This window comes from Lagopus leucura, unplaced genomic scaffold (genome assembly GCF_019238085.1).
Source record: "Lagopus leucura isolate 7727_CA_CO unplaced genomic scaffold, USGS_WTPT01 Super-Scaffold_100043, whole genome shotgun sequence".
Classification (NCBI taxonomy): Eukaryota; Metazoa; Chordata; class Aves; order Galliformes; family Phasianidae; genus Lagopus; species Lagopus leucura.
This window is the reverse complement of record NW_024962290.1, coordinates 2,946,746-2,957,600: the sequence shown is the minus strand read 5'-3', so window position 1 is coordinate 2,957,600 and position 10,855 is coordinate 2,946,746. Positions and strand designations below refer to the sequence as shown.

General features: G+C 54.4%; 2 protein-coding genes across 2 annotated transcripts; one reads left to right on the top strand and one right to left on the bottom strand.

Annotated features, from left to right (window-relative positions):
* Positions 1 to 586: 586 nt before the first annotated feature.
* On the top strand, positions 587 to 3,192 carry RHEX (regulator of hemoglobinization and erythroid cell expansion). Its single transcript, XM_042884446.1, has 5 exons — positions 587 to 650; positions 945 to 1,033; positions 1,796 to 1,903; positions 2,322 to 2,383; positions 2,651 to 3,192. Exons 1-5 carry the CDS (start codon positions 634 to 636, stop codon positions 2,849 to 2,851), a joined length of 477 nt encoding a protein of 158 aa, XP_042740380.1. The 5' UTR covers positions 587 to 633; the 3' UTR covers positions 2,852 to 3,192.
* Positions 3,193 to 4,340: 1,148 nt separating this feature from the next.
* On the bottom strand, positions 4,341 to 6,475 carry AVPR1B (arginine vasopressin receptor 1B). Its single transcript, XM_042884410.1, has 2 exons — positions 5,497 to 6,475; positions 4,341 to 4,796 (listed from the first exon to the last, which is right to left on the bottom strand). Exons 1-2 carry the CDS (start codon positions 6,473 to 6,475, stop codon positions 4,498 to 4,500), a joined length of 1,278 nt encoding a protein of 425 aa, XP_042740344.1. The 3' UTR covers positions 4,341 to 4,497.
* Between the last annotated feature and the right edge of the window lie 4,380 nt (positions 6,476 to 10,855).

Here is a 10,855-nt window from a genome sequence, read left to right as displayed (position 1 = left end):
ATTTTTTTGCGAGTGAGCACTCACGAAATGAAGGCTCTTGATTGCTGTCCTTCATTATAAATCCCCAAGCAGTACAGCCAAAAATCTCAAGCCAAGGAGCGCGCTTCAGGCACACGTATTATCTGCCGTGCTTTAAGTCCTGACAGCTTCAGCAGGATTGAGGCACTCACCTACAATGAAATCCGAGGTGCTTCAAGCGCAGTTAAAGGGAAGTGCATGCCTCCATTTGCAATGGGATTGGAGCAAATGATTTCCTGCAGCACTTGGAAAATCCTCTCCCAGGTGCCCGGCGGGCGGCAGTGAAGCATCAAGCACAGCTTTGCCTGTTGGTTACTTTCTCCTACGATTTATTTTTGCCTCCAGATGAGAGTTATTGAGTATTTTTTTGTGGATTAAAAGAAAAAAAAAAAAAGAAGTGAAGAAATGTGAAAGAGGATTAAAGCAAGGAGGATGCACTGCAGCTGGCGGCGATGGCGCTGTTATCAGCCCTGAAGCTCCGTGCTGGGAGCAGATAGAGCTGAGGGGATGAGGGCAGGGAAAAGGCTGTGCATAGGGGTGTGTGGGGCTGCCTGTGTCTGTCTGTCTGTCTCCAGGAACCTCAGGGACGTTGCTGGCAACACAGTGACAACGGAGATGGAGCACTGTGAGTGGTGAGTGCTGCACGGCCCCATGGCACAGCTGGGGCTTGGGGTCTGGGCTGAAGGTCGGTGGGAGTCCTCTGCATCACTGCTGCTTGGGGTTTTCAAAATCCCTTCTTGGGATGGGACCCCAGAATGAAGGGTGTGGAGCCCGGGGCGCTAAGAATGAAAAGCAAAACCAAAACCTCTGCCGGCAAACTTTGGGCTGAACAGGCTTGGAGGCCACGTCAGCCAAAGCGATGCTGAAAGATTTCAAATAATTCCGATATTTCTTTCATTTGGGCAAAATCCTTTTCTCCCATTCAGGTGGGTGCCTGTCGCCACCTCAGCTGTGACCCTGCTGCTCAGCTCTCTGCTCCTGCTGCTGCTTTACATCATGCTCAGCAGGAAAATAGGTAACGCACCACCCTGAGCTCCTCCATCAGCCCTCAGCTCAGAGAAGGAAAGGGATCTGCCCAAAGCCTCAGCACCCCCATCCCTGAGGCACCCCCAGGACCTTGTCCGGCCCTGATTCTCTCTCCTGCTATGGGGCACTGGGTCTGGGCACCCCTGCACCCATCAGACCCCCCCTGCTCAGCACTGATGTGGAGCCGTATTGATCGCAGCACAGCAGAGCAGCCATGCACAGTGATGGAGTTGTACAGCCCAGGATGCAATGCTGCTCCAAAAACATTTTGTATTATTGCTCTGGTTAGAAGAGCAGTGGGGTTTCCCCGCTGACAGAATCGATTTGCAATATCAGAATCCAGATGGAGCTGTGATTTCCAGCAGGAAAAGAGATGCTGCCCACATCTGCACCCAACGCGTGCTCTGCCGGGCCTGTGGGTCAAAGCAGATCTGAACTTACACATGGGAAGGGTCCCCGATGTGCTGATTTGACTTTGGAGCCTGACATCGCAGAGAACAGAGAGCACACTTCATCAGCTCAGTAATTGAATTGACAGATATTTGCCCACTCCAATACAAAATAATAATTGCTGCTGTGCTACGGCCCGCACCGAGCTGCTGGCTTTGGGGAGCGGAGGGGGGATGAGCTGTGCAGGAAGCTGCAGGGGAGAGAAAGCACCCAAATGGCACTGGAGGGATGCGGGGGGGGGGGGGGCTGCAGCTGGCTCAGAGCTGCAGCAAAGGGCTGACCCCCCTCCCCACTACTGCAGACAGGCACTGCTGCAGTGCACAGGTGAGCAGTGGTCCCACAGCACAGCCCCAGCAACCACCCATCTCTTCAGCTGGAGGGGAAGGGGTGCAGCAACCAAACTATATGGGTAAGGGGGATCCTGCAGCACGGCCATGCATTGCTTTGTGCTTTGTGCTTTGTGCTTTGTGCTTTGTGCAGTGCTTACACAGAGCTGCTCAGTGCTGCTCCTCCGGGTGCCAATGCGGAGCAGGCAGTCTGCAGCCATGCACTGGGTGCAGCAGCTGTGTGCATTTCGGGCCTCTCCTGCTCCCTGTGGGCACTGCTTGTGGGCAGGGGGATGGATGGGGCGGGATCACACTGTGCCATCTGCATTTTCACTTCTCACTTTCGTGTATGTGAGCCTATTTGGGCTGAGAGCATTCCCATGTGTGTGTCACTGCTAACGATGGGGAGCACAGAGGCGGCCGCTTCTGCTGTTCACACTTTTCTCTGATTGCTTTTTCTCCCTGATTACACATTTCTGGGATGCATGCCCCGTTTAGAAGGGAGCAGCGAGACGTCTTCAGAGACCTCAGAGGACTCGGACAGCAGCTCTGTGCACCCACAGGTACGGAGCTGTGCTCCACGGGCAGAGCTCTGCCAAAAGCAATCACAGCTGCTACAGCCGTGGCAGCACGATGAAGGCAAACACATTGAGATGTATTAAAATAAGCAGTGGTACAGCTGTAGGTGTTGTCCCCTGCCCCATGCAGTGCTGACAGGGGGATGCCCCCACGGGTGATGGCAGTGCCAGGGCACGGTGTGCTTTTCGGTTCCAGGGCGCAGGCACCCTGAGGTGCTGCTGTGTGACCCAGCACTGTGCCTGCTCCCCTAGGAAAGGAAAACCCGCTCAAAGGAAAACCTCAACTACACATCTGTGCTGTTCCCGGGGAAAGGCTCTGATAGGAACTACGAGAACATGAAGATGGGCGCTGATTACGTCAACGTGGACCCAAAAAAGAAGAAAGCAGAGTTTTGGACCTGCTCCAGCCCTGTGGCATCCAAGTCCATCGAGTACACAGAGGTGAAGCTGTGACACTTCCCTGGGGTCCCACAGCAGCCACCGCTCTGTGCCCAGGTCAGTGCTGGCACAGGGCTGCTGCCATTCCCTGCGATGGTGCAGCTCCCCCAGGGATCTTTTGGGGTCGGAGGCTGTGGGTGTGGGGTGATGTGGGGCTGCCCCACACCTCCCTGTGGGGAAACGCTCCTTCTCAGACTGCCACAAGCTCTGCACGTGTGTGTGAACACCGTTTTCTCATCTTGTGAAAGCAAATGCTCCCCCAGCGGGATTCGGGTAAGAGAGGGAAATGCAATCATTTCCAAACCATCCCTCCATTGGGCTGACATATCCTGTGAATAATGCTTCCTTCGCTGATGGCTGTCATAAAAACCTTTTAAATACACTCCATCCATCGGCTTCACCCTTCCTGCCCTCACACTGATCCCTCCTCTCTGCACCCCATTTTCCTCTGATGCTGAACCCCCTCAGGGCCCCATCAGCCCATCACCTGGCACTGGGGTGGGCACTGTGGGCATTGCCTTTCTCACCTGCTGGAGATGACTGAGGCTCTAAATCTCTGGATGTGGGAGAAGCAGGATGGGACTACGGCATCTGTGCATGACTAAATCCCTGCATTGCATTTTCCCTGCCCTCCACCTTCCCTGCAGCAAACGTGTGGGGTGCAGGAGGTGATCTTCCCCACCTGAGCTGTGCCCACCCCAGGGTGAGTGTGGTTCCCACCTCAGTTGGAGCTCAGTGTGACCGACCGTGGCTCACCTGGGATGCTGCAGGGACAACAGGAAGAAATCCCATTGCCTCCAGGTCCTGTGCCCTGCAGGTGCTCTGCTCCTCGCTGAATAAGACAAAAGAAGCAGCAGCGATTTGAGAACGGTTCTTTAATGTGCAGCAGCTGTTCAGCAGTGCAGAGCAGCACTGTGCAATGGCTGCTGACTGCAGGAAGAAGAAACCTGGTGGGAGGGAGGCAGGATCTGCCTGGATGAGGTGGAGGTGGGCCAGGGCTCTTCCAGGCATCTCCTCAGTGATGTCCGTGCTGCATTTGGGGTGCTTGTACTACTGCGTTGCAGTACTGCGGAGGGGAAATACCTGGTGCAGTGCAATGCTGCAGAGAGCAATGCAATGCAGTGCAATGCAATGCAATGCAACGGTCGTGTCTGCTGCAGCCCTGGGGACGTGCAGAGCCACAGGGCAGGGGGAAGCCATTTGCATTGGCTGCTCCACCAGCAAAACCATGAGGCTGGGAGATGACAGTGTGACTACAAGGAGCTCTCAAGCAGATGTGGCTGCAATGCCTCCTGCTGTGCTCAGACTGCTTTGCTGGCAGCTGTCAAACACCAAAACTCTCATAAAAGGGTCTTTCTTAAAAGATGTGCTGATGCAGCATCCCCATCAGATGCCTGGGTAATGAGCACGGAGGGGAGCAGGGTGGTGGATGGGGATGCATCACAGTGCATGGAGAGGTGAAAGCTGCACATGGTGGTGGGTTGCCTCCATCTCCTGATGCACACAGCAGATGCAGCACATGCAGCAGCAAAACCCACGAGGACAAGAAGTCTGGTGATACATTCTGGGTGAAGCACACATCTCCTGGTGAAATGCAATGCTACCAGGAGGGGAGACAGTCCTGCCTGCCATTGTCCACGATGCCACAGCAGCACCGCAGCCTACAGTGTGCCCGAATCGGTCACCACTTCCTCCTCGAGGGGGCTGAGGTTGGTGCCACTGCCCCTGTGCAGGGGGATGCCAGCACTGAGGCCGTGGCTGAGGATGGTGGTCCTCCTGCTGCAGAGGCTGCCGGCCGAGCCCTGCCTGCGTGGTGCAGATTTGGGGCAGCCCCATAGGGCCAGGCAGCGTGCTGCATCCTGCAGCGGGCGCCCGCTGAAGAACATGTAGATGCAGGGGTTGCAGCAGCTGCTGAGGCTGGCCAGCAGCATGGTGATGGTGAAGGCTGCGTCGGCAGAGTCTGGGGAGGCAAAAGGGGGGGGTGTAAACCTCCACTGGAGTGGGCTCAGGGTGAAGGGGGCTCAGCGTGCAGAGCTCAGGGCTTCTGGGGGGTTCTGTGTGGCGTCAGTGCTAAAAATTCCCTCTTGTTTTACTCCCATCCCATTGCTGGGGTGGCAGCTGGCAGCTTTCAGACCCGCTGCTTCCCTCAGTCTGCTGCCAGAGCACCTCCCAGAGGGCTGGCAGGCTGGGTAATGCCTCAAGCAGGCCAGAAGAGATACTGAAATTAAAAACATATGAAATGAAATCCCAAATCAGCTTCTCCAAGCTCTGCAGCTGGCTCAGCAAAAGCCCAAAGGGCGCTCGATGCTCTGTGCGAAAGAGCAGCGATCCCTCCAGAGGGAGGAGGGGGGAAGCTGCACAGATAAAACTCTCCCTGCAGCCACATGGGAGCACAGCAGCTCCTGGAACAAACTCCCAAATGAGGGGAAAGACACATGGCAAAAAGTTTGCATAGCAACTTGATGCCTCCCTACAGCTGCTGGTCAGAAGTCATTGGTTTTCAGTGGGTTTGATGGAGAAAAGCAACGATCTGGCTCCGCTATGGGGGAGTTAAGCAGTGCTTTGCCAAACAAACAAACAAAAAAACGCCCAAGAAAAGAAGTGAGCTCCTGCTTGTTAAAAACACAAAGGGCTCATCCCTCATCCCCACCACTACTCACCATCATCAGGAGCATCCTCGTCCCACACCGACCACATCTGCATGCTGAAGAAGGGAGCCCAGCAGGCAACGTAGGCCACCACGATGACAAATGTCATCTTCACCGTGCGGATCTTGGCGCGGGAGATGGTGCGCACGCTGCTGACACGCGAGGGCTGCCCAGAGTGGCACCGTGTGCCCTTCTGACTGCAGTACAGAGCGCTGGGGGAGGCTGCAAGGAACCCTCCTGCCACAGGGACACAGCTCTGCGTTTTGCCTTTGAGGTTCTTGCAGATCTCACGGCAGATGAGGCTGTAGCAGGCGGTGAGGATGCTGACGGGCAGGAGGAAGATGCACAGCGTGGTCCAGGTGATGTAGGCACGGGCGCCCCATGGGTACCCGAAGTCAGCCCAACAATCCAGCACCCCTGAGCCTGGCTTCACCTCCCGTAGGGAGAAGATGAAGAGTTGCGGGGTGCTGAGCAGGCAGCTGAGCAGCCACGCAGCCCCAACCATGGCGCAGGGCTGGCGGCTGGGCTGGCGCAGGGCGCGCAGCGGGTGGCACACGGCCATGTAGCGATCCAGGGTCATGGCCATCAGCATGTAGGTGGAGGCGAACATGCTGAGCACCTGCAGGTACTTCACCAACCTACAGAGCAGATCCGGCCCTACAAAGCGGTATGTCACCTCCCACAGCATCTGAGGCAGCACCTGGAAGAACGCGACGCCCAGGTCGCTGAGTGCCAGGTGCAGCACAAATTGGTGCATGCGGCTCAGTTTCCTCCCGGGGCGGCACACGGCCAGCAGCACGGCCAGGTTGCCCACGATGGCCACCAGCAGGATGGCTGCCAGCACCCCCACCTCTGCCCTGGCCAGTTGTTCATCCCGGCCCTGCAGCAGGGTCCGGTTGGGGGTCCCCAATGAGGGTTGAAAGCTCTGCAGCTCTGTGTTGTGCGTGGTCTGACTGCTGTGAGAGCTATTCCAGTCCCAGCCCGGCTCCATCCCACTCCTCTGTGTGTCCCCCAGCACTGTGGCCGGTTGCCACCTCTGTCCCTGTGCACCCACTCAGCGTTGGTTTCCTGGAGGGGTGCAGCAATCCTGGCTCAGCCTTTGATCCGGGCTGCACTGAGCACCCCTAAATCCTTAAATCTCCCTGCACGGCTCATCTTGCAATCCACCTCTATCCCTCAATTGAAAGAGAGTTCCTCTTCGTTGCTTCCTTTTAGTGCAGCGACGGCAACAGAGGCTGCATCCCTTTGGCCTCTTCCCTCCAGGAGCAGGCAGGACACCAAGAAACCAAGCACACAGAATCCCTGCAGTGAGAACTGCGGGCAGGGATTTATAGTGGGATCCCTCCCCCCCCCCCCCCCCCGCTGCGTCCAGCTGCTGTGTTGCTGCAATCAGAGCTGTGATCCCAGGCTCTGAGGATCTGTGCTGCTCCCCCCCCCCGCAGCCCCTCTTTTTTAAACCCCCCAACACATATTACGTACACACGTGCCGTTCCATGTTTGTTTTGCAACACTGAAGCTTTGGTTTTCCCCCTCCCGGCTGTTGATTTACGCCAAGAAGAAACAGAGATATGAATCTGTTTGTGGAGTTGTTACTTTTCGGGGGAAATGCAGCAGCAAACAAAAGGAGTGCATTGGGAGAGGCTTCTTCCCAGCAGCTCCCTGCCCCACATTGATCGGCGTGTGCACGGCTCTGCCCCAACTGGGTGTGATATCACCGTTTGGGTGCCCGTAAAAGGCAATTATTTGCTGAGTAAAGATTTGCAGATCACCTCTAATAACCGTAAATGAGCACAGTTTGTGTCTAATTAAAAGACATTCATCCTCATAAGAGACCCTACGGGTATAAGCTACCTATCATAGGAAAGAGCCTCCGTGAGTTGGTGACAGGAGGTGTTTTGGGGAATGATGCAATTTGCTGCGGCTGTGATCAGACAGCTGCTTTGCTGGGAGATTAATAGAGGGCAATGCAAGAAAAAAACCCAACCAGCCCACAAATCAATAAAAAGCAAAGCTGAAGGCAGAGGCCGAAGGGCTGATCCTGCACAGATGAAGCAGCACTTCAGCATTTTGAGGCCACACTCAACTCTCACTGCCACCAGTTTGATTTGGAGCAGTTCCCTCTGCATTGGGGCTGCTGCTCCAGATTTGGGTGATCAGCAGCAAGGAGAATCCTCCTGCAGAGGTGCTTATGGGAAAGCAGAGCTCATCCGCAGAAGGCAAACGATCCTCAGAAGATAGATGTGCATTTTCTATAGGGAAAGATTATCATGGAAAGGAAATTTCTCAAGCAGAAGGATTGAAAAATAAACTCATTCGCTCCCATTGGTTTCCTGCACTTTTCTGAACACATTCCTGCTGTTTCCAGGTTGTATTTCAGCCAAACCAGAGCTGTTCCTTCTGCAACGGCAGTGCAATGTAGCCCCTTGTTTGCACAGCAGCCCTGAGCGTAACAGCTAGAAGGCCAAGCTGAGCAGGGATGCACAATGCATGGCATCCACCTACAATGCATGTCCTCCTGCTTGGGCTGAGGTCCTGGATATGCTGCAGCCATGAGTTCAGAATGGCCACAGCTCAGGAATTGCTCACACAGAGCTGTGCAGGAGCCCTGGGGCTGAGTGTTGAGCAGCACACAGCTGTGCCCTCAACCAACACCCCCAGCTGCAGCCACGTGGAGCCATTTCCCAACCATCAGCCCCCAGGAGCAGACCTTGGCGTGGGCTGGTGGTAGAACTGTGCTTTGTTGGTGCTGCTCCTGTGAGCGTGGTTTGCTTCCCAGCAAAGGAAGGAAGCAAAGGAATGAAGCACAGGGGGCCTTGGGGAGCCCCAGTGCTCTGCATGCTGCTGGGTGCTGCTGCAGCACTCTGCGTTTCCTCGTTCCTCCTGGGTGTGACGCTGAGATACCGGACCGTGAAACTCAATTTGTAAGTCCTTAATGTTGCATTTGTCAAGGTAGAACCGTGTCACAGAGTCAATTTTTGGCAGCTGGTAGCATCAATATGACATGGAGCAGAGCACGTGAAATGTACTCTGTGTTCCTGCACCCTGCGGCACAGAGAGGGAAGTTTAACAGCAATTCAACCTCTTGGCTCTGTAGCTGATTCCTTCGTTTTGTGGGTAGCTAATTAATAGGGAAAAAAAACGAACGAATGAAGGTTGTTGGCTTGAGTTTAAGCACTGCCTTGGCTCGCTTCTCAAGACAAATATTTTCCTTGCGGTAAGTGATGGGGTTTAATCTCGTGTTGCTGACAGCACAAAGCGTGCTCAGGCTGCCTTTTGTCTTTAGACTAAAATGCCTTTTGTAGTTCAGGTCAGGAGGGGTAGATCTGCTCGTGTCACACTGGGTGAATGCTGTAGGGTGGGTGGTGTTGCAGTAGGTTGGGATCGTTGCAGGGAGGCTGCTTGGGGCAGGAAGGAGAGCTGGTCCTCCAAAGCCAGATAGCCTCCAAAATTAGGCCTCATGTATTCCTTCCAGCCCTGAAGATTCCCCTGCTGAGGGGTTCCCAGTCCTTACAGCCTTGTGTGCTCTTACAACCCCAGCTTGGCTGTGCCATTGATTGCAGTCTGTGCTCTTCTCGGGCCTGGGGAGCTGCAAACCAAAAACGTGACATCATTGCTTCTGGTTGCTCGCAGTGTTTGTGAAGAGCTTTCAGAGGAGTGCCCACGTGGCGCTGCTCTTATCAGGGCACCGAATGTCTCTGTGCTGTAGTCATCAGTGATTGCACCCATGGAGGGCAGGGCTGGGATCGGGCACAGCCCAGTGCTCCCATGGGCAGACCCAGCTCAGCACCTTCCTGCCATCGCCCTGCAGACCTCTGTGCACTTGGGCAGCGTCAGCTGTGGCACAACCCTGCAGGCAGGAGCTGCTGTGATTGGAAAGCAATTACAAACCAGATGTGCCCATCGGCCACCCCTTTTTCCAATCCCTCGTTTCCTCTTTCAGAGTTGTTTTGCGTTTTTTTGCCCTTTAATTAAAACCCGTGATGCCGCTTCGTGTTGGAGAGCAGCCATAAATATGCTGAACAGGTCGCAATGGAAAGCTGTGCTCTGGGGTCAGGGCAGGGCTGGGTTTGGTGCCCATCTGCAGAGCAGCAATGGGAAAGTACAGAAAGATGGGAGGGCCAAAGCACATCGCATGGGGCTGGAATCCTTTCCTTGAACGTATTTGTTTTCTACTGAACTTCTAAAGTGTGAGGGGTGACCCTGAAGTGGTGGATGGCACCAAGGGGTTTCCAATCAGTGAAATGAACGCAGCCCTGGGGCTATGGCAGCTGATAACTCCATTGTTGTTTGCTCTTCCTGCTCGTTTTGCTGCACCTCTTAATTGGACACACACGTGTGGAAGCAGTTAACTTCAGTTCAGACAAGGGCCTGAGGGCAAATAGAAGCTATGCACCTTGGTAAGGGCAAATAGCTTGTTTGCCAGCCTGCGTTCTCCTGCTGCTCTCCGTGTGCTCACAGGGCGGCTCAGAGCAATGGGAGCTGCAAAGTGCTTCAATTTCCTTCATCTCCTTCTGCTGTTCTCACCATTAGCATTTAAAAACCAGACCCAGAGGGCGAACGGCCTTCAATCGATAATAAAAAACCCACGAGGTTACATTTCTAGGCTGGAAGCCGATGGTTTGGGATGGGTGTTTTTCTCTCTTCCATTTATTTGCGTTTTTTTCCCTCTCCTGATGCCACTGTAGGACATCTCCATGCTGAAGTCCCACTGTAACCAGGTGGGACAGGTCCCAAATTTTGCTCTATACAGTGGGAATCTGATCTTCGTGTGATTTTCATACTCTGCAGCCTGTAGGGATGGGAGGTGTTTCTTTCCATGAGAAACCCTGCAAGCAAACCTGCATCCATGGGACAGACAGCTCCAGCACCTGCAGTGAATCCAGGGCTGCAGTGGGCACTGGAAGGGAGCTCTGATGCAGGCTAAGGAGAGCAGAGGCTTTAGGATGTGTTTAATTCAGTGTAAGATGACCAAGACTCTCTCCGTGACCCCAGATTCTCTCTCTGCTCTTTTCCCTTCTCTCCCCATGTAAGCACTGCAGTCACTGGGAGCCCATTGCCTCCCAGGTGAGAAACATCAATCAGGGTGATGAAAGCAGAGGAGCAGCTGCTTTGGGATGTGTATTAGGAGATGATGGATAACAGGAAGGATGGCTGCAGTGATCCGTGCTCTCCCCACTAAAGCAAAGTTCAAGGCTTCGTGATTAAAGGCTGTTCTTGCCTGCTTGATAATCAGGCCCAGGTTATACCCAGATACAGGGGAAATTTGTTTGGGGTAATGTACTGCTTCCATGAGACCACTTCTTGTTCGAGTGGCTGGTGTTGAGGTCAGTTGTTTCCTTCAATTAAAATAGGTGATGCTGGGTATTCCTCA